Consider the following 24,805-nt stretch of genomic DNA (forward strand, 5'->3'; position numbering starts at 1 on the left):
CAAAAGCAGCTAATAAACTTAATATATATGTAACACATACAAGCATAAAACCATAGCTTAAAGTCAATAGCCAGAGAGCGAGAACAACAACAATGACATTAATGGCTAAAGCAATGCAATGTGAAGGCGCAAATAAGAAGTAAACAAAGAAACTAATCGAAAAAAAAAACAATAACTTTAATATATAAAAAATAACCACTATAAGGCGACAACAACATTGCTATCAACAATAATAAAAAACTACAATAATTTTGTTGTCATTAACGCCAGGGACGCGTAGAAAAACCGATAAAAGCCACAGACAAAAAAAGCAAAAAAAAAAAAAAAAATTCCTAACTTTGTTGTGTTGTAATTTAGAGGAGATTAAGATTAATTTTCAAACGCCTGTGGGACACGACAACATTGGGTGTAGACATGAAAAATAAAGCGCAACAACAACAACTACATAAATATCATATAAAAGCAATAAGCTCATTGTGCTGCAAGTGGTGAGAAGCGTCCGTGGAAAGAGTTGCTCAGTTGACTGCTAAAAAAACTACATATATTTAACAAAAAAATACAAAGAAAATTCCAGTCGGAAATTAAGCAGATCGCGGTACTCAACAAAACAATCAATGAGGTGCAGATGTTGCGAGAGGAGCAGGGAATTGAAATGCGGCTGTGCGCATGATGAAGGCCTGAACCTTTATTAAACTCCAGTCAAGAGTACTTAAATGTAACAAATTCATGACGCGTCGCATTGTCTAAGGAGACAGCAAAAACTAAATAAACAAGAAACAATAACAAAATGCGGGAAACCAAAACATATGATCGGAGAAGTCCGAGTTTGGAAGAAATTAAGCATTAAATACCCACCTGTGGATGTGGAAATGCTCCTACTAAAGCAAAGATTATTATTATTAAAAGCTTTTGAGAAATTAAACCTGAGCTTCTCTTTTAGTTTCTGGTATACTACCTATGGGTTTTCGCCACAAATTTGAGAGACCTAGTACCGACCCTCAATAGCTGCTACAAGACAAACGAATTTTCGCTGACAAGCTTGTTTTATAAAATTACACTCGGTTGGTCGGCTTAACTTCTAACGGGGAGTGAATCCTTTAATAAAAGCTTTTTAATAAGTATTATGATAAACATTTTGACGGAACTTGAAACTATGACCTTCAATATAGTAGGCGGAGATACTACATCCAAACCACTGCGCGCGCAAATATTATGAAGTCGATTTTAAATGCTGCCGTAACCTCTATTGTCTGATTTTGTGACTATCCTCTTCACATATTTGTGTGAGCAGAACTTGCAGATCTTAGTGCAGTACACATTTACCGCAGAGTTAAAATAAAACTCAACACAGCTATGTACATTAACCTGGGTCGCTTTGTATGGACGACAGTTTTTAGGGAGTGGTTTGGTCGAAAAATTTACTCTTTTCGCCATTTTTTTTCGCAGTCTCGCAAATTTTTTTTGGGTATGCGTAGTGAAACTTTTTCCTGAGTCCAAATCCTATCGAAAAATCGATGGCGCGATATAGGTTAATAAATCGACCCAGTCTAATGTACATATATCAAACTTTATAAGACAGTAAAACATCAATTTACAGCGATTTGGGAGATACAGTTCTGCGGCAGACGGGACCTTCAATATTCGCTTGGTTAATTTTAGCAAGCAAATCACATCATTAAAGAACAACAAAATATAAGAAGTTGTCCGATCAGGTGGCTTCCAACTTAACATTCCGCGTTTTTTCCGAAATAATATCATGATAGTAAAGCATTACTTTGGCTGAAACTCGGAGACTTAAACATGCACTAAGATCTACAGTGCCCGAAAAAATTGACAATATTACATTTGCTGCACTGCATTTGATATTCTACGCCCCCCTAGAGTGGTTGGAAATTGTTACAGCCAGCTGTTTAATAAGGAAGGCGAATATCAACTCTCTCAGTGGAATATCCATTCACACTTATCTCTCTCGATTGGACACCTGACTTCATCAGCACGGACCCAGAACCTCTTCGTGATCGATTTTACGGCCAGCCATGAATACCTTGTACAGTTCGAGCAAAAATCAAGGCATCTATGGCAAACATGCCAATAGAGAAAAATCATATGAGCAAACTCCTCGACTAGCACCAGTCGAAGAAGTTACTCCACCAAAAATTTAAATATTGACCACGAACTAATCGAAAAAGTCAACACCATTAAATATTTGGGAATAAAAATAGATGATACACTCAATTTCAATGAGCACGTTGATTATACAGTAGGAAAAATATCTAAAAAAATATATTTTACACAAAGAACCTGCAAATATTTAAATAAAAAAACAAATGGTAATGGTTTACAGATCAATAATCGAACCACATTTTATTTATTGCCCGACTCTATTTTTCATATTACGAGATAGTCTGATATACAAGCTACAAAAGCGACAGAACCGAGCTATGAGATTTATTCTCAAAAAACGCTATGACACACCTACAAGGGACATGCTCTCTGCTCTAAATTGGCTAACCATTAGACAGCAACTTTTTCATTTTACTATGAAATTTATTGAGAACATAATAGACGGTAATTTGCCTGCGTACTTAAAGAGTAACTTCAAATATGTAAAAGATATGCATTCTGTAAATACTAGAAGCAAAAATAACTTCAATCTACCTGCTTATAAAACCGAAGCAGATAAATGTAACTTATATTATAAGGGATTAAAATGCTATAACGAGCTACATAATGATATCAAATCATGTAATGCCAATAGGTTCAAAAAAAATTGTATATATATTGTAAAACACTACCAATTTAGTACTTTCTAGGCAGAACATCAATACAAATGTATGGCTGCTAAATATTCTGATATGAAGCGCCTTCCAAGCTCTCGTGCGCATCCAATAAAAGTCGCCGAAGCACGTACTGCAGCGCATCGCTCGGTCATATCAGTGTATTGCCATTCGGATGTTGCCTTCGCGCTTTATGAACATGAGTAAAATTCTCCGAAGCACATACTGCAATGCATCGCTCGATCATATCAGTGCATCGCCTCTCGGATATCGCCTTCGTGCTTATGCGTAAATGGCCTTCATACCAGAGATGACTGGCATCTAATATTGTTGGCAGTTCAGCACTGTATGGTAGTTCATAGATATATGTAACTAGGTTAGAATATGTTAGTCTAGTTAAGATAATTTTATATATACATTGTAAATAGATATAAGCTAGGCTTAATTAAGCTGTAATAAATAAATAAAAAGAGTGACTATTATTTCTTATGACTACAACTGTACAATAAAGCAACCGACCTCGCAGCTCAATAGATAAACTAGTTTACAAAACAAATATCATTATCTCCCGAGATGCACACAATTTCGATCTGGATCTGTCCCCACATGACACCAACCATCTTTTCAATTGTAATGTGCAACCAATGCTTCTAAACCAAACATTCTTATGGTCCAACTCTGTTGAAAATACAATTTCCGGGACTTCCTTTGCAGGTTGAACTGCCCGGTGCGTGAGGACGTTATATTGACTGAATGAGTCCGTAGTGTTACAGGACTATATGTCAATAATCGTACCTATTGAATGGAGCGAGGCACAGTTTACACAACAAAGAAAAAAAAATTCACCAGTTGCTATGCTATTAATACTCTTCCACTCCTGTTTTATGTTCGGAACCTGCGGCATGTACATACCAGCTCGATTTTCGAAAGACCCAAAGCGCAGTCATTATAAAAAGCTGGATAAATGCACCAAATAATGGATCTCTTGACATTTGGCTTAAAGATGTCGTCTGACACGGAGAACTATATGTGTTTTGACCTCATAAACGAACCATGAGCAACATTAATATCAAAAAAATTAGCAGTGGAAATTTTTTCTCAAATTTCGTCAATTTAATTCTTTGTTTTTTATTTTTAGAAGAAACAATTATAATTTATAACAGCAAGGAAGCAAATCAGTTTCTGAAAAGTTTTTGAAAAAAATTCAGAAATTGGAGAAAATTTTGCGAAAATTTCAACCTATTTATTTGGAGTTTTTTAAATTTTTTGAGTACGTTTTGTATGATACGCAGATATGAACATCTGGGTATAATTGCATGTCATCTGATGTTTGCGTTACCAACGATGCTAAGCGAAATCATCAGATTATGTGGGCAAAGTCAAAGCATGCAAACTAGCGCGATGTCAAAAGTTTAAGTCTTTACAAACGGACAGTCCAAAGAGACCCGCACTCACTCATATACCCTTATTATTTAGCGATTAATACACACGTAGACGGAAAGCGACAAATACGCTTTATATGTAGATAGGCGAGTTCAACGCGCATGCGTGTTTCTAGTATATACCAACCATGGCAATTTCGAACTAAAGCAAGAACGTCATCATCTTTACTATGACTAGAGTATTGCCATTACATGATGAGCGTAATAGCCATCGTTAGCATTGGCAAATGTGGCAACATAACTTAGTATCAACTTTATGCCCTATGCTGTCATTTCGAGTCTATAATACGATTCCTTGGATTATTGGCTGATGGTGGTGGACTGTGTGTGAAGTGGATAATACAAGAAATGCGTGCAATAAGAGAACAGGGCGCATACGTGGTGGCACTAGATTTGTTTTAAAAATAATTTTTTTAGCCCGTATTTCATGCAAAATATGTGCTTATGTATATTTTTTTTGTTCGCCTTCTCTTTTAAACTATTTAGCTGCAGGCATATATGGCTATAGAAAGTTAACAATTTACCAAAGCAGCAACGGTGCGGTGCGAACGATGTGCGACAACAACGATAACGCCAATATTGTATAGTGCATACTATGGCATAGGGAGCTGAATGAATCAGGGACTATTAAACTTGCAAATCAGAAACTAGTGGTGGCAGACACTAAAGCAAAATCATTTTGTGCGTACGCAGTGCCTTTTGCCTATGCATTGCTTTGTATGTTTTCCCTCCTTAAAGTCGTCTGTCTCAGCTGTCATATTAAAGAGTTTGACTCGCCTGTCGCGCGCTATACACATTGTTGGCCTTAAGCATTGACAATGCCCGCACCACTTGACCGTACCTATTTTTATCTCAAATGCACTTCTTTCAAGCCCCATTTGCCTATCAAATTGTTATAATACAAGCTTATTTTGTTAGTAAGGCGTTGATGTTTGGTTATAGTATTAGAGACCATGGCAGGCGTTGCAGTGTTAAAAGACTGTTATGAGGGGAAATATTAAATTTGTAACTAAACTATACTTTTTGAACGATAATTTTTTTTGGTGTGAGATTGTATCTAATCCCAGCCTTTTTTTCATATTGAAAGAAAAGCTTCAAAATATTTTCCCTACTATCAATGGCTTAAAGAAATAAAGCTTTCAATAAGCTCATTATTTTATTTCATTTCATAAAGTTGTTCTTATTTTCGAAAACCAATCTCGAAAACGGCGGCCACCGTGGTGTGATGGTAGCGTGCTCCGCCTACCACACCGAAGATCCTGGGTTTACGCCACGGTCAAAGCAACATCAAAACTTTAGAAACAAGTTTTTTCAATTAGAAGAAAATTTCTCTAAGCGGGGTCCCCACTCGGCAGTGTTTGGCAAGCGCTACGGGTGTATTTCTGCTATGAAAAGCTCTCAGTGAAAACTCATCTGCCTTGCAGATGCCGTTCGGAGTCGGCATTATGTAGGTCCCGTCCGGCCAATTTGTAGGGAAAATCGAGAGGAGCACGACGCAAATTGGAAGAGAAGCTCGGCCTTAGATATCTTCGGAGGTTATCGCGCCTTACTTATATTTGTTTTTTTTTATGGCATTAAAAGTATTATAGACAAATTAAATGAAAAAAGGCGGAGCCACGCCCATTTTGAAATTTTCATTTATTTTTATATTTTGTTGCACCATGTCATTACTGGAATTGAATTTTGACATAAATTACTTATATAATGTAAAGATATTAAATTTTTTGTTAAAATTTGACTTAAAAAAAAATTTTTTTTTTAAGTGGGCGTGTTCGTCATCCGATTTTGCTAAGTTTTAATAAGCATACATATAGTAATAGGAGTAACGTTCCTGCCAAATTTCATGATGATATCTTCAACGATTGCCAAATTACGGCTTGCAAAACTTTCAAATTACCTTCTCTTAAAAGTGGGCGGTGCCACGCCCATTGTCTAAAATTTTACTAATTTTCTATTCTGCGTCATAAGGTCAACCCACCTACCAAGTTTCATCGCTTTATTCGTCTTTGGTAATGAATTACCGCACTTTTTAATTTATTCGAAATTTTCGATATCGAAAAAGTGGGCGTGGTTATGGTCCGATTTCGTTCATTTCAAATAACGATCTGAGACGAGTGCTCAGGAACGTACATACCAAATTTCATCAAGATACCTCAAACTTAACTCAAGTTATCGTGTTTACGGACGGACGGACGGACGGAAATGGCTAAATGAATTTCTTTTTTCGCCCAGATCATTTTGATATATAGAAGTCTATATCTATCTCGATTAGTTTATGCCGTTACGGGGTACCGTTATGCGAACAAAATTAATATACTCTGTGAGCTCTGCTCAGCTGAGTATAAAAAAATGCTTAGTGCAAATACATCTATTTGACATAAAAGCATTTCCTAAAGCAATTTGCTTCTTGTATGCTATGGAAGCACTTTTATTAAATAGTCAGTTAAACTGTTAATGGAGAAATTGATAATAAATAATATTTTAAAAACGCTTTATTCATGCTTTGAATTTCGATTTAATACCTTTCGCACTTCGCTATTCCATTTGCACTATGCAGTTTTTACATTATTTATTACTAAATGGCCCTCACAAACCCCAATTCAGCACTGCGTGGAGCTAAGTTGAATAAACGTCGTGCGCATGCGTAAACACAAATCAAATTAAATGCATTAAAATGCGCATATGACACCACCTAGCTAAAAACAATAATAATAATAAAAACAACAATAGCACCAAATGTGCCTACAACAAACAAGTAAAATCTTTAACCACAATTATGGGTTGTGCGAGACAATTGCTTTAAAATGTTTTCTATAAAGGCACTTAAATCACGTATGCAATATTGGTGCTGACAAAAACAAAAAAAAAAATCGAAAATGCGTATATTTGGCCAAAGAAAACAGTAAAACTCAATTCACAGCTAGTTGACGCTCAATTGAAATGTATTTTGCTTTGTACGCATTTTCATGCACAACATTCAGCAACAACAACGGAAATCGCGGTGTGATTGCATATGGCGCGTTTGGAATTGCTAATGTGTCAACTTTTTTGGCGTTATGAAAGGTAAAATAATGTATCCAAAGTGTGAAATAGAAAATATAAAATACAATTTTTACAAAAAGTTCAACCAAAGCGATACTGCCCAATTAATAGCGTGGTGCGAAATAATTGGTAAAAATATGGTGTTTTGTTTCTTTGATGAGCATGGGTTACAGCGACACTTTGTGGCGCTAGCGAAGTAACGCCAGCGCTGTATTTGTCGTCTGCGGCAACCAGCAGCGCAATGGCGTCAAATGCAATATAACACAAGAGAAAGCCTTATAGATACTAAACTCAAATATTGATCCCCACTATCAGTGTTTGATCAACAGTCTAACATCATCAGAGGTAGCACCAAATATTGTTTTGGGATTATTTGACGTTGAGTTCCATCTATATATTTATTGGTATTAACAAAAACACGTCAGCCAACTAAGACTATGGTGCAGAAACATGGACCATGAAGGCATCAGTTGAGTCAGCTTTGGCTGTGTGCGAGCGAAAAGGTCTTGGAAAGATTTACGGGCCTCCACGCATCGGCGAGAGCGAGTACCGATGAAGATTTAATGTTGAGCTATGTGGCGAATTAAAGCATAGCGGTTACTCTCAGGACAAAAGAAATTCTTATCGGAACGCGCCAATGGAAACATGTTAAGAGCGCGGTAATCACTCCGTTGGAAGGACCAGGTGGAAAACGATTTAAGTTCACTTCGCGTGACCAATTGGCGTCAGCAAGCTCTACGAAGAGGCGACTGGCGCACTCTGTTGGACGGCGATATCCGCGCCAATTACAGCAAAAGCAATTCAGGCAAACTTGTTAGCGCAATTGCATCGCGCCGTGCAATATTACCCATGTCAAAATCACTAGCGATACCTTGTTTGAGCGCATTACCCTATGCGGAAGTAGCACACCCAAATATATTTGTATTTTCAATTTTATACAGCAGAAAATGACTAGAGTGTGGCATATTTGTGAAATTGTTAATTTATGGAAAATGCAGCGGCTGGTGTATTGAAATAATCAAAATTTAATTGCTTACAAAATTTATTTTTTATTATTCACATTACTTTCTATAATGGCAAGATTTTATGACACCTCACACCGCATCATAATAAATTCGCATCGTGAATGACTCATTGCTGCTTATGCTTAAAGTGCGATAACTTGGCTTAGTGAGTCACATGCCGTTTCAGCAACTGATTGACGAAATCTACTGCTGAGCTAAAGCATCAAACAAAAAGGAAACAAAAAGAATAGAATAAAAATAAATATATTCAAAACAACAAAGAAAATCAACTTTGCGCTGTAGGCACTTCGTTTACTGGCGCATTAGGTCACGAGCATTTTAGTTTTGTTCTTTCTTCACTATGTCCTCTTTACGTGTTGTAATGCTGTTAATTTCGATTGTTTTCCAATTACGTTGTGTCGATTTTAAAATTATTATTTTCTGTTCTTAGTATTACAGAACATACTGCATAAGTATCTATATGTGTATGTATGTATGAAGATGTGTATATATGTCTTACATATATGCAATCAAAGGGTATATCACGTTTTGCTAACACACCAGTTTCATTGTAATTCGATAAATAATTTATAGAATAATTAAATTTTTGTTTTTATTTTCTGTAATACTTAGAACGCTTAATTATTTCACAAATATTCGAAAGTTGCATATTTCAGCAAAAAAAGTTTTGATTTGTCAGCGAAAAGTCATTATAGGAATTGTATTATTGTTCAAATGGAATTATTTCAAGGTCTGGTCCCTAATAAGTGCAATTTATGAGTTGAAGTGATGATTAATAAAAAACAGACAATTAAAAAATATCTTTCAGATGAAACTCAAATTAACAATTTTAAGTTATCTTAGTGGAGATGGACTTTATTGCTTCATGATACCGGTACCAATTCTATGTTTATTGATGCTATGAATTCCGAAAGCTACTGTGAAATTAACAGGGTATTAAGATCTACCTTTCTGCAGCAAGCGAAATAAATACATCAACAGCTTTTGAAGACTCATGAAGATGTTTCTTTAAATGAGCATCAGGCTCCAGATCCAATAAGTTAGCACTGCTCTATCTTCAAATAGTTTACAAACAAGCGGCTCTATAATTGATGATGGAAGATAAATGCTTCCAGCTGTACTGTTGTTATAAGCTCTAGTTAATGCCTAGGCGATAAGGAGACCGATTAAATCAGTTTTAGTCGTTTACGATTTCTGCAATCATTATATCAATGATACTGAACTATCATTTTGCTAAAGGGTAAAGTTTTTTTTTTTTTTAATTACCTCATCATTGATAGAAATAGCAAGCTTATCCGTAAACTAAACTATGAGGCTTTTAGTGCATACTATGTTGGCAAAATAATAGACAACAGGAACTGGGACGTTAAACCAAAGCTAATGATGCTGCAGGTAGTATGGTGGCCTGATCTAGGTAAAGTTGAACTGGCTGATTAATAAAGATTAAATGTGTCCATAGTGTCACCATAATTTGTTTGAGGACCAAACGGAAAACCTCCAATTAGGTACCAGAACGTGAGTTATAAAATAACTCCGTCTTCTTGGCAAATACTAGAAGTTTTTTAGGACATTAATTGCTGTCTCCAGATCTGGCGACTCTTTCTCCCCTAGTGGCTGCAGCCGTCACTACACCATTTATCAACCACCATTCTTCCTGCATTCCGCACTTCATACATCTACTGTTGTTTACAAGCTTGTGACGCCAGAAGGCATTGTCAAGTTATTATGCCCATCAAGAGCCTTAAGTCTTTTCTCTTAAGAGATATGAGCATCTTTGTGAGACTAATATCATTGGATTTGCACATGATGCAACTCCTATTTCGTTTTGATTTCTCCCTTATCATTAGTTTTCTATTTCTGATTTGGTTTATGTTCATTCAATACGTTTTTATCCTGTTGTCTTATTGTACTTTCAGTGCTCAAACTTTCAGCTGTAGAACTACCCTATCATTATTTCCACCATAATCCTTTTCTTCACATATGTTCCTCTTCTTCTGTGCCTATGTGTTTCACTCATCTTCGCATATTCGCTACTCTTTTTCTTCGCCAATATCATAACCCTAATTTTTCTGATTTTGTTTATGTTCTTTCAGTGAGTCTCTTTCTCTTATCAACTCAACCACGTACCTTCGTACAACTTAACTTCATCATTATCACCACTATCGTCAATATCATCAAACCTACCATTCAATAAAAAATAAATACTTGGTGCGATTCAAATCCGAGGAGATTTAGGCCAAGCTCCTCTTCCTAATTTCATTATGAATTTTTCCTACAAATTAACATGACAGATGGATTTTCTTTGAAAAGCTTTTCATGGCAGAAATACATTCGGAGTGCTTGCCGAAGCTTTGCCGAGAGGCGACCCTGCTGAGATGTTGCTTTGCCCGGAACTTGAACCTCACGGAGCTTAACGGGGGCGGTAAGGTAATAAATGGATAAAAACCGCTTACAGCCGGTATGTATGGCTATATTGGGAACATCATTATCGCAATGTTTTTATTATTTTTTGCAAGTTTTACGTTTCTTTGTTTCCTTTAGGTTTTCCTCACTCATTTCTTCTGCAGTTATACTTCTTACGTTAGTGGATAGTGAGTATAACATAATCCCGTAATTCTGGAGACAATGGTTGTGTGTCTTGTTAAGATTTCTAAACATGTTTGGGATTGTGTCTCGCCGGGATACCTGAAGTTAGTTTTATTGGAACACTCAGTCGAACCCACACCAATTTTAGTCTTCTGTTAATACTAGCAACAGCAAAAATACCGAAAAGTTATATTGAACCCTCTTCGTCTTCTAAATCCTAATCATCAATTTTTTCTTATTTAACTACAAAACTCACCACTTCCAGCAGCAAATGCGGCTATACGCTGCTTCACCAATGTACGCGACGGTATCTGCTCTGCTTGGTCTTCTCCATTGGTATTGACCTCTGCTTCCACACCGACTGCTATTCCACTTCTAGAGCCTACGCTATTATATCCACGAGCCGTTACAGTTGCGGTGACGATTGTTTTCATTGGTGTTGTTGGTGTGGTGGCTGGAGATGGAGTTTTCGATGATTCTGTCGAAGGCGTACGTTTCACCAACGTTGTTTTGATCACAGTTGTTAAAGAGGGCGTTGTTGGGCGCGACGTTGGAATTGGCGATGTAGCGTTGTTCCGTAATTGTACTGCTGCTCCATTGCTTGTTGTTGTGCTCGTCGTTGCATTCGAATTGGTTGTTGGCGCATTTAGTGATGCGTCGGCTGTGGTAGAGCCAGCCATATTCGACGTCGTCGCCATAGATGTTCTTGTCGCACTGTTGCTTGCAATTTCCGTTGTGGTCGATATGGAAGTGTTGATTGCTTCGCCGTTCGTTGTTGCTGTTTCCTCAGCTGATGTTATTGTTGTTGGGTTTGCTGTAACTGTCAACCCACACTCGACACGCGAATGCTTACGACTCGCCGCATTCGTTGTGGTTATTGTCATTTTATTCTGCAAATCAATTTTGTCGTTGTTGCATTCGCAATTGTAGTCGCTTTCGTTGGCATTTAAGCCGTTTATATTTTTGTTTGTGTTTTGGCTTTGTTTTTGTTGTGCTGTTTTTGTGTTCGATATTCGTTTGGAGTCGGGTGTGGTCGTTGTAGATGAGTCAAGTTTGTAATTAACGCGCGCATGCAGCTCACTACTTTTATTCACGTTGTTATTATTCGTGTTGTTGTTGTTATTGTGTTGATTGCAAAATTCACTTTGCAACTGTTGTTGTGCTTGTCCCTTACAATTACTATCGTTATGCTTAAATTCACTATCTCTAAGTCTTTGGATTGTTTGCTGATCGCTATTACTTTTGTTTTTGTTGTGGTTGATTGTCAATTGTTGTTGCTGTTGTTGTTGCAGCTGCCTCAATGCGAAATCGACTTCATCAACAACATTTATTATATCACTTTTACTTGCGCTTGCACTCTTTTCACCAACAACAATTGTTGCTGCCACTTCTGGCTGACAATCGCATTCAATCAACTTTTTGTTGTTATTGTTGCCACATTGACCGTTGCTGGTGGCCTTTGTGCGGTTTTCTCTATCGCAGATGTTGCTGTCACAATAGTTGCTGTTGCTTTTATTAGTATTGCTGCTATTGCTGTTGTTATGACAGTTTGTGTCACACTGCCATTGTTGTTGTAGTGGTTGCTCTTTTTTGTTGCTTTCTTGTTGCTGTGCATTCATTAGGCGCCCTTCACAATTTCCGGCATCACTACCACCAGCAACATCACAGATATCATCGTAATCATCAGCGTAGTTGTTGTTGGGAACAGCATTGACCAATCGTTTTCGTTGTTGTTGTCGTTGTTTTTGCAATTGCTGCCAGCTACTACCTTTATGCTGACTTCCGGTTGCTCCCTTAATGCTCGTTTTCGCTACGCTGTTTGAAAAAGCGCTTCTGCTACCGTTACGCGTGCTGTTGTTTTTATCGTTAGTATAGTTGTTGCTGTTTTCTTCTTGTTCCACATCATCAATATATGAAAAATCATTATCTAAGAAAATATTGCGCGCATCCAATGTGGATTTCGCTTTGGGTTGCTTCAGGTTGTAACGTCGCCGATTCGGGCAACAACAGAATTTTGTTGCCTTTGGAGAGGTGGGTGAGGCGAGGGGTGGGAAGGTGTGCGTGGTGGCAGTTGTAGCAGCAGCATCAGTCCATTTTTCTAGTAAGGCCAACTCACGAGCCTTGGACATGTCAGCAAATGGCCATGGATGATGGTGGTTTGGAATGCGTTGAAATCAAAGGCTGCATAAAATAAAAGATGAAAAAGAGGAAAAATTAGTGTGAGAAGAAGTGCTTAATAACCGTGCTTCTAATAAGACGTGGTCAACGAATTAAAATAATATTTACATAGCCTTCATACTTATTTCGAACATAAAATTAGGCAAATATTGATCAGAGCGCTGTTTTATTTAAGCCAACCAATTACACCCAAATATATCCGTACCAACCATATCCGTACCAAATATATCCGTACCGGTGCGTAAACGTTACATTTTTTTTTTAAACGGTTTTATTTAGCTTGACTTGACAGGCTGGTTGGCTGGCTGGCACGAATTTTGTAATTGAAATTTAAGTAACATTCCGATAAGCTACAAGGTTGAAACTTGGAATATAGTTCAGAACCCGATGACAATGCAATAATAAGAAAAAAATCGCCGCTAGGTGGCGCAAGGATCGAGATAATTACAAAAATCGTATTTGTGGTCCGATTTGGCTCACATTTGGAACACATAATACATATAAGAATAGAAAGCGACCTATGAAAAAATCGGAGCTAGGTGGCGCAAGGATCGAGATATTCACGAAAATCATATTTGTGATCCGATCTGGCTCATATTTGGAACACATAATACATACAAGAATAGAAACCGACATAGGAAAAAAAAATTGACGCTAGGTGGCGCAAGGATCGAGATAATCACAAAAATCGTATTTGTGGTCCGATTTGGCTCACATTTGGAACACATAATACATATAAGAATAGAAAGCGACCTATGAAAAAAATCACCGCTAGGTGGAGCAAAGATCGAGATATTGAAAAAATCGTATTTGTGGTCCGATTTGGTCCATATGTGGAACACATAATACATACATGAATAGAAAGCGACCTATGATGTCCGATTTGGCTCATATTTGGAACAAATATTACATACAGTTCGGTAGAAGTGACATCAGAATATTTTGGAGTTGGAGGAGGGACAAGCATTCGTGGCGCAGAGTCGAGTAAAGTCTTTGAAATGATTATGTATTGAGGACTTAGATTGTAACAAATTGTCAGGAAAGAGTCCTTGTAATAATGAGCCACTAAATGAACTAAATAGAATAAGAAACAAGTAAGAAAGGCTAAGTTCGGGTGTAAACGAACATTACATACTCAGCTGAGAGCTATGGAGACAAAATAAGGGAAAATCACCATGTAGGAAAATGAACCCAGGGTAACCCTGGAATGTATTTGTATGACATGTGTATCAAATGGAAGGTATTAGAGAGTATTTTAAGAGAGAGTGGGTCATAGTTCTATAGGTGGACGCCATTTAAGGATATCGCCATAAAGGTGGACCAGGGCTGACTCTGGAATTTGTTTGTACGATATGGGTATCAAATGAAATGTGTTAATGAGTAATTTAAAAGGGGGTGGGCCTTAGTTCTATAGGTGGACGCTTTTTCGAGATATCACCCAAAAGGTGGACCAGGGGTGACTCTAGAATGCGTTTGTACAGCATGGGTATCAAACGAATGGTGTTAATGAGTATTTTAAAAGGAAGTTGGCCCTAGTTCTATAGGTGGACGCCTCTTCGAGATATCGCCATAAAGGTGGACCACGGGTGACTCTAGAATTTGTTTGTACGATATGGGTAGGTGTTGAAACGATATGAAAGGTGTTAATGAGTATTTTAAAAGGGAGTGGGCCTTAGTTCTATAGGCGGACGAGTTTTCGATATATCGACCAAAATGTGGATCAGGGTGACCCAGAACATCATCTGTCGGGTACCACTAATTTGTTTATATATGTAATACCACGAACAGTATTCCTGCCAAGATTTGAAGGGCTTTTGATTTCGCCCTGCAGAACTTTTTCATTTTCTTCTACTTAATATGGTAGATGTCACACCCACTTCATAGTCGGATTTCGGCCATTTTTTATACCAATACAAAGTGAGTTAATATAAGTACGTGAACTGAGTTTAGTAAAAACATATCGATTTTTGCTCAGATTATCGTGTTAGCGGCCGAGTGGAAGGACAGACGGTCGACTGTGTATAAAAACTGGGCGTGGCTTCAACCGATTTCGCCCTTTTTCACAGAAAAGAGTTATCGTACTAGAATATAAGCCCCTACCAAATTTCACAAGGATTGGTAAATTTTTGTTCGAATTATAGCATTAAAAGTATGCTAGACAAATTAAATGAAAAAGGGCGGAGCCACGCCCATTTTGAAATTGTCTTTTATTTTTGTATTTTGTTGCACCATGTCATTACTGGAGTTGAGTGTTGAGATAATTTACTTATATACTGTAAAGATTTAACATTTTTTGTTAAAATTTGACTTAAGAAATTTTTTTTTTAAAGTGGGCGTGGTCGTTCTCCGATTTTGCTAATTTTTATTAAGCATACATATAGTAATAGGATTAATCATGATATCTTCAACGACTGCCAAATTACAGCTTGCAAAACTTTTAAATTACCTTCTTTTAAAAGTGGGCGGTGCCACACCCATTGTCCAAAATTTTAATAATTTTCTATTCCGCGTCATAAGTTCAACTTACCAAGTTTTATCGCCTTATCCGTATTTGGTAATGAATTATCGCACTTTTTCGGTTTTTCGAAATTTTTGATATCGAAAAAGAGGGTGTGGTTATAGTCCGATACCGTTCATTTTAAATAGAGATCTGAGATGAGTGCCCAGGAACCTACATACCAAATTTCATCAAGATACGTCAAAGTTTACTCAAGGTATCTTGTTAACGGACAGACGGACAGACGGACGGACGGACTGACATGGCTCAATCAAATTTTTTTTCGATACTGATGATTTTGATATATGGAAGTCTATATCTATATATCTTTATACCTGTACAACCAACCATTATCCAATCAAATTTAATATACTCTGTGAGCTCTGCTCAACTGAGTATAATAATAGGCAATTAAATAAAGACTTAACAATAGAAATTTCACGCGCCCAACGCTTTTATTTAATTGTCTGATCAACGCCCTAGATTGATGAGGAGTGTGATGACTACTACCTAGGACCTACCTAATTATTTTCTAGCTTGTAGTATTATTATTACTTCATGTAAGTATTGTTTTCAATAAAACCGTTTATCTTAAAAATTTTGTTTAAATTATTTTATTTATAAATTGACATACAAAAGGAGAGTTATACTAGGTACAAACACATGCCATATTGGCAATTTATACCATTTGGGCAATTTATTACGCAATTTATCATATAATAAATTGTAATAACAAATTGCCAATTTAAAAAAAATTGCGTAAAAAATTGTTTCAAACTGTAAATACAACCTTGTAAAGTGTGTTTATTGAGTAGATTTAAACGTCAGCTGCGCATGGATCAACTATATGGTTGGCTCATCTCATCAGCTGATATTATTTTTTTCATTTCACTGGAGTAGGAATTGTCAAAAGAGGATGGCAAACTCAAAATGAAACCAAAACATTGAACACATTATCTTACAACACACAAACATTTTTAAGTTTTATGTTTTCATTCCATTCCATTCACCTAATTCCAACACGCACATTTTGACATTCTGAACACAGGTATGTTGTTGCTGTAGAGATGAGCCAACCGGCCATCAAATTACTATTGTGTAAGCTAAATTGAGTTGTATGAACACCACTCAATTTGAATTGATATTGCCTCAATTTATTTTTCTGTTTGAACATAGCATTACATACATACAAACTTTTTTTTTTTGATTTTTCAAAGTTATCCTACAACACATACAGCAGCGTACAGAAAAATAGCAGTGGCAATTTGTTTCAAATTTCGTCAATTAAATTCCTCTTCTATTATTTTCAACATTTCAAAAAGAACAAATTCTATGATCTTTGTAAGAAATTGTGTAAACCAATAAGAATTTTTTTCTCGAAGATACAGGCAGCTGGTTATTACTACACAACCAAGAATTAAGTGACATGAGCATTAACTGTTCTCTAATAGAAGCATTGCCAGATAATTCTTCTAAAAAATAACACTGGATGGCAAACAATTTCACGACTGGCACAAATTCATCAAAGAATGGCGACCTGATAACCGAATCATACAGCGTGCTTGGCAAATGAAGGAAAACACTTCGCCTAACTAGAAAAGCCATAAGACGGCTACTTCACTTCAAAGGAAAAATTGGCTGCTAAGGCGCCAGTTTAAGCAGGGACGGGCTTTTTGGTCATACAGTCCGAAAATTCTCGATATAACATCTAACTACAGGTTGAAGTTGATTGACATCCCCATAACTGGTTATGTGCAGTAAAATGTTCCATCATGAAAATATGCAGCAGCTATTTAATTGTTTTTAAGATTGATTAGCAGGTAACCCATGGTCATGCTCGACGGTTGAGGTAGTGTCAGTGTGCTGGATGAGCGCGCGCTACAAGGCCAAATACCGACTCGTACCATTACCTTCGTATTTAAGATAGGCACAGCAAAGAAAGTGCGTGCTATCACGTACAGAACGTTTGCTAATTAGAAGCTCATAAGGGAACAGACACTTGATCTATCTGATCTCTGAAAGCAATATTGTCGAGCGACGTGAAGAAGAAAAAGTGATGCTCAACTGTTTGGCAGAATAAAGTCATTTGAGGAGATTGACATAATTTTGTGCGAAGGACTAAGCTTCTTCGAAAGACAAAGCTGACTGCAACATTTTTGCAATACGTCAAATCCTGGATGCGAGAGTTGTTAGGAAGAATCAAAAACAAAACAAAGTGCAACTATCTTTTAAAATACACTACATCTGTAATACTTTTATCTATCAACTTTAACAATCTTTGGATCACACTTAAATTAATTTCTTACATATGTACAACAAAACATGTGTTACAGAATTTGCACATTTCAATGTATGCCAAAAGTGACAGCAAATCACAACATGTTGAGCGCAACATGTTTCCGGCAATCGCGTAACGCCTTCGCTATATTCCAAATGAAAGTTAGAAGACCTCACAACATCAAATCAAAGTAAACATTTTATACATTTTTCTTATATTAACCACAATTGGCGATGGCATGCTTAGCCACAACTACAGAGTTGTGGCACTATTAGTGGCGTAAGCGTCAGTAACGGTTATGGCGCAAGTATTTGTGCGCTGATAATGTCAAGGCATTGTTGTGAGTTAATGTACTGGTTTAATTTTCTTTTTTTGGTTTTGCGTAATTGTTTGTTTGAAAATATTATCTTTTAACAAAGGTTAAGACAACCAGAAGCAAAGTAGTTTATCTGGTATCAGCATTTAGATTTTACCTAGAATTTATGTCTTCAATATAGGCATTTTTGTAAATGTAAAATAAACAAAAATAATAATTGAATAAAAATTATTATTTACCGTTGTTAAGCTCATAAATTTTTTAAAAACCTTAAATAAAATTGAACACACCATTAAATATATAAAAATACAAATATTTTTGTCATATTAAAAAATTTGCCTGAAAATTTTATTCGTAGGTCAGTAAACTAATATGCACAGTGTTGTTTATGCTACTTAAGTCCTCGATTGCTGCCGCCATTCCGCCACGTTGCTGCACAGTACTATCAGCGTTACTTTGGCCACCCTACTAACGCATTGGCGCAAAGCTTCGCAGCTTCTAACAGCTTAGAGCGTACGGATGTTTTCTGGTATTTAATAAAAGTTTTGTTTTACTTATTTCATGAACTACATTTGATGACATTCGTTTCGTTTTCAAGTTAATTTGTATCTGTGGGTATTGTGACTGCTGCTTTGATTCTCTATCGCCTGCATTTTCAATACTTTCCGTTAACTGATGATGTTGTATGTTGCGCGCAATGCGCCAAAGGACGGGATATTTTATTGCAAGTAGGGGTATTTCAGGAATAAATAACTGGAAGGCTCAAAAAGAATGAACTCATGCATGAATAAATTCGCAAGAACGGTAGCACGGTAGGATCGGAAGCGTAGACAGCAGGATCTCAAATCGAAACTTGCCGCGTAGCATTAATTAAACAGAAACTGTTGACCCAAAATTGGCAAAGCGCAGTAGCACCAAAAATGCTGAAATAAAAAAAAAAAAAATGTATATAGGGAGACAAAAGCAAAAAAGTTATTATTATTTCTGAGTTAACTTACACCAGATGCGCGTGCTAAGTAGCTTCGCCTGATTAGTTGGGTATTTTTTTTTTTTTTTGGAGTGGCGGTGCACAAGCAACATTTTGCATTTAAAGCCAATGTTTCTAAAACAACTACAAATACCAAAGCGAAAACGAACTGTGCGAGAGAGTAAGTAAAAGTAACAGCATGCAGCAAAAGGCGCACAATAAATAAATGAATGGAATCGACGAAATCAAAGGCGGCATATAGCGCGTCGGCTACCTGCCATTGCTGGCGACTGTTGGCGAAAATTGGAATTCCTTGTGAAGCGCTGACACCAAAACGAAAAAAACAAGCACCAAATCAATAGCAGGTCTATTATTGCTTGCACATATCATCGGCGCACCACACACCTCAACGCGCCGCTTAACTATTCATGAGCCTCGAGCGTTTCAAGGCAACAGGTAGCATCTAGCTAGCAAGTGATAGTAACAACATAAGCATGCCACCGTTGATAGCCACACACAACTCGCTAGAGCAATAGCAGCAGCTACAGGAACAAGCGCTAGAGCAACAGCACAAACAACGATTGGCAACCAGTAGCAGTGACAGCAGCAACAACGAAAGCGACAGCAGGCGGCAACCGCATTTAAGTGATTAATTCGTTTTAGCCAGCAGGAAAATTAATTTGCAATAAAAGAAGATATCGTTCCTCTTGCGCTATGCGACGCGCGCTCTTTGCAACCTTCTCTTCTTGTTTATAGCGCGAGCGCGCTCATGCATAAGCGTTAGGCAGTGCGCTTTAGCTAGCGGCTAACGTGACGGAAGTGGCAGCAAAAGGCGCGGCGCGTCTAGAAAAGTGGTGCTGCAAGGGTAAACATTCAATATACTTTGATTGCGCATTGTGGCAGGTGGTAGCGATGTAGTTGTTGTTATAAGTTATTGACGATAGCAAGTGGAATTTGCAGTGTTGTTGTGATCATTTTATTATAACTCCTTGCACTTTCATTGATTGCCCTGACTTTGTGTAATGGAATTTGTTATTTGAATTTTTTTAATGTGTTGAATTAATTGCGTTTTTAATTGATTTGTCTTTTCATTAAAGATTTGCAATTAAGCGCAAGAATTGAAATGAAAAAATGTTGTTTACAATATTTTTAATATGCGCATATTTCGAATGAAATTGTTTAATGACGTGAAGGATTGTCTTGTCAATTTTTTAAAAAATTTTAAACTGAGCAACGATTCTTAAATTTTCCGCTTTCTATTTTTTATGTCAGCCAACTTGGCGCAAGATTCCTTTTCAAACACAGGTGTTTAAAGAACTCTGGCGCCTGCTGCTTTGTCCAAGCACCACCTGCTGTCCGAATGAATTTAGCTCACACTGAACCTAAACTTGTTGAGGTAACTATTTTTAATTTAACTAATTATACCCAGCTGTACTTGTACACAGGGTATTATAGCTTTGGATAACGGTTGGTTGTACAGGTATAAAGGAATAGAGATAGATATAGATTTCCATATATCAAAATCATCAGTATCGAAAAAAAATTTGATTGAGTCATGTCCGTCCGTCCGTCCGTCTTATCTGGACCTAGAATAGATTGGTATTGATAATGAGCGAAATCGCATGACAACCACGCCCACTTTTTATATATATAACATTTTGGAAAACACAAAAAACCTGAGTATTTAGTAAATAATACACCTATAATATTAAAATTTGACGTCTGGAGTGATATTGAGACCCTTGATAAAAATTTGAAAACATTTTTTAAAATGGGCGTGGCACCGCCCACGTGTGATAAAATCAATTTTAAAAATATTATTAATCATAAATCCAAAATCGCTGAACCTATCGTAACAAAATTTGGCAGAGAGGTTGCCTTTACTATATGGAATGCTTTGAAGAAAAATTAACGAAATCGGTTAAGGACCACGCCCACTTTTATATAAAAGATTTTTAAAAGGGTCGTGGACGAACAAAATAAGCTACATATTTCCAAAAAGGAGCTTTATATCAATGGTATTTCATTTCCCAAGTGGATTTATAACAACAAATAGGAAAAACTTCAAATTTAAAAAAAAATCGGCGTGACACCTCCCCTTTTATGACTAAGAAATTTTCTATGTTTCGGGAGCCATAACTCGAAGAAAAATTAACGGATCTTAATAAAATTGGGTACACAAATTTTCCCTATAGCAAGAAATATTTCTAGAAAAAATGGATGAGATCGGTTAAAGACCTTGGCAACTCAGATATAAAACAAGTTTAAAAGGTTTAAAAGGGTCGTAGACTAGAATAATAACCTATAACGTAGCAAAGAATAGTTTTTAATCAATGATATTTCACTTATCAAATTTTATTGTAAGAGGAAATGGGGAGACATTTTTTTTAAAGGGGCGGTGCCACGTGTTATGTAGAAAAGCAATTTATCTGAAATAAAATGTGCAATTGAAGCTCACGCTGAGTATATAATGTTCGGTTACACCCGGATATCTTTACTTGTTATATTTTCAATTGTTTATGATTTTTTTAACTTCAAATTAAATTAAATTAAAATTAAAAAATTATGTGAGTTTAATTACCAACAGTTTTTGACTATTTCCTTTACATAATTTCAATTCAAATAGTTTCTTGTTGATTTTGACTATCAACAACGTGTTTTTTTGCATGATAATTACAGAATAAAAAATTGCAAATTATTAAATTAAGAAAAGCTAACGACTAGTTATTTTTATTATGTAATCACAATTCAAGTAATAAGCCGTTGATTTTGATTAATGTAATAAGGTGCAATCGCGAGTCAGGTTATTTAGTTATATAATTTGTTTACGACTTTTCCATGGAAATAGACAAAAACTTTTAATTATAATTATAATCAAATTGAAAATAGTTAAAAATTGTTTATTTTAAATAAATGAATTTTATATTTTTATTAATTTATGATTTTTTCATAGAGTTTACGAAGGAAATTAGAAACCTTAACTTAAACCAGGTGAACCGAAACTATATATTACTTATTACTTTCACTTATTTCAAGTTAAATAATTAGTCGATAGATCTTTATTAATCTGTTAATCTGCAGTCTCAATTTTTTTAAATAATTTTTACATTTATAACTATTATGACTTTTACTTTATTTTTAAACAAACAAATAAAAAAATGGACTTATTCTAACTTACAAAAGTTCGAGATTATTCATTTTAACTATGTAATTTCAATTCAAATAGTTCAAATAAACTATGTTTTTCATGATTTTTTTAATATTTTCAGTAATTCAAGTATTTTTCATAAAATTCGAAAATAAAATTTAAAAAATTGCAAATAATCAAATAAGCAGGAGGTAACGTTTAATTATTTTAAATATCTAATCACATTTCAACCACGATTCAAAAAAATAAAAGATAAAGTTGCAATAAAACAAACAAACAAAAGCTAACAACATTTTTTTCATTTATTTTATAACAAATCAGTTAACTAGTCCTTGATTTTGATTAATTTATAAATGTTCAATATTTTATTTTTTTTAATTGCATAATAGTTATTTATTACTTTTAATTATTTACGACTTTCTCATGGAATTGAGAAAATATTAAAAAGGGCACTTATTTAAGGTACTATTAATTGAGAATAATTTATATCAACTTAACAATGCAATTACGTTTGATCTTTACTTCAAGATAAATAATTAGTCGATAAATTTTGATTAATTAATTAGAATGCAATCTTAATTTTTTATTCTATTTATATGTGCAACTTTTTATGATCTAGTAATCTCTATATAAGCCATTTATAAATGAACTTGATCTAATTAACAAAACTTTTTGATTATTTTCTTTAATTTCATAATTTGAATTGAAAGAAACAGATGTTGGCTTTGATTATCAACATCCCATTCTTTACATGATAACTATTTTAAGTTTTTAATAATTCCAGATTTTCTCATGAAAGTAAACAACTAAATAAAAGGAAAATGTAAATAATCAAAAGCTATTCATAATTTAGTTATAGTTATATTACTTACTTACTCAAAATTCAAGTTGTTAGTCGTTGACTTTGATTAATTTATTAAAGTGCAATTTTTGATTTTTTTTAATTGCATGATGACTGTTTAATATTTTCAATAAGTAGAATTTTTCCGAAGAGCTAAAAAAAATTAAGAAACGCATCTAATCAAATCATCAAAATTTATAGTCCATTTAATTTAAGAGTTTTTTGTTTTTAATTATTTATGATTTTGTGATAATTTGAAAAAAAAAAAAAGAAAACTGCACTTAATCATGTTATCAAAACCCTACCATTATTTAGCACGACGCAAATTTCAAGATAACCTCGGCCTAAAATCTCTGCGCGCCTTACATTTATTTATTTTGAATACGTATTCAATTTTAATAATTAATCTTTCGACTTTAATTTTTTCAATCACATAACTGTTTTTATATTTTCAATCATGAATGGAATTAAAAAATTATATAAAAAAGGGCAGTTAATCAAATTACACCAAACTATTGATATTGACCAACCAACTATTGATTTTAATTATAAAATGTCAATATAATTAATAAGTAGTCGACTTTGGTTATTTATAAACTATTTTGTTTTTGCGTGGTAATTTTTCAATATTCAAGTTTCATGATTTTATTGAAATCGTTGAAAGTTTATTTCAATTACAAAATTTAAATACAATAAATTATTTGTTGACTTTGTTTGTTAATAAACTATTTTCTCTTCAAGCTTTTTAATTTTATTGAATCTATGGATTATTTTAGTGACCAAAATTCAATTCAAATAATAAGTAGTTGACTAAGCAAAGCAAGCTATTTTTTCTGTGCATGATTAATCTTTTAATTAATTTTAAGTTGTTGATGACATTGAAATAATTTAGTGTTTATTTTAATGAAATAGCAGTTCTATTAACTAATCTATGGTTTTGGTTCTTAGTAAAAAATTTTTTCGTTCATGATTACTCTTTTAACTTTTTTAAGTTGATTTAATTTAAGTTGTTGATTGTTTATTTTTATTAAACATTTCAATTCAATTAATTAGTCGACGATTTTAGTTTGGAATAAAGTATTTTTTTTGTGCATGATAACTTTTTCTTGAGTTGCTGATAACATTAAAACAATTGATTGGTTATTTTAAACAGGAAATTTCAATTCCATTAATCACTCCTGGGTTTTGGCTCCTAAAAAATTTTCTTTGTGCCTGATCACTTTTTAAATTTTTTTTTTATTTTATTCAAATTCGTAATTGTTTATTTTAATTATAAAATTCCAATTCAATTAGTAAATCATTGATTTTATTTGTAAATTAATAATTTACTTTTTTGTGCTTGATAATTTTATAATGTTGTCAGGTTTTATGATTTTTGTATGGAATCAAAACTTAATGTTGTTTTAATATGCTCAATTTGTTGTTTAAATTCATAACTGATTTATTCTGATTATTTATGTTATATATTTGTTCAAATAATATTTAGTGCTGGGTTATTTATCGACTTAATTCTGTTCATGGCACCTAAACTAAAAAAGTAAGTCACAATAAGTTCAGCGTTGCTTAAATCTTCCATTCACTTTGAAGTCGAGGCATGCTCTTTAGTAGCTGCATTCTTTATTGGTGCCTTTTAACCTTGATATCATAATTGAAGGGTGAGGCGAAACCAGCTTAAAATGCGATTTTGTATGAAAAGTTTTACTGAGAC

At 34.9% G+C, this 24,805-nt stretch overlaps 1 protein-coding gene across 7 annotated transcripts in view; it reads right to left on the bottom strand.

Annotated features, from left to right (window-relative positions):
• The window catches only part of cv-c (crossveinless c), a 592,078-nt gene that overhangs the window by 217,986 nt on the left and 349,287 nt on the right, over window positions 1–24,805 (bottom strand). For all 7 annotated transcript variants that reach the window (XM_067763245.1, XM_067763249.1, XM_067763248.1 and 4 more), the window contains one exon: window positions 11,129–13,053. In XM_067763245.1, coding sequence (XP_067619346.1) covers window positions 11,129–13,001 — 1,873 coding nt within the window. In that variant the 5' untranslated portion in view covers window positions 13,002–13,053. The remainder of the gene's footprint in view (window positions 1–11,128; window positions 13,054–24,805) is intronic.

Source organism: Eurosta solidaginis, chromosome 1 (assembly GCF_040869045.1).
Source record: "Eurosta solidaginis isolate ZX-2024a chromosome 1, ASM4086904v1, whole genome shotgun sequence".
Classification (NCBI taxonomy): domain Eukaryota; kingdom Metazoa; phylum Arthropoda; class Insecta; order Diptera; family Tephritidae; genus Eurosta; species Eurosta solidaginis.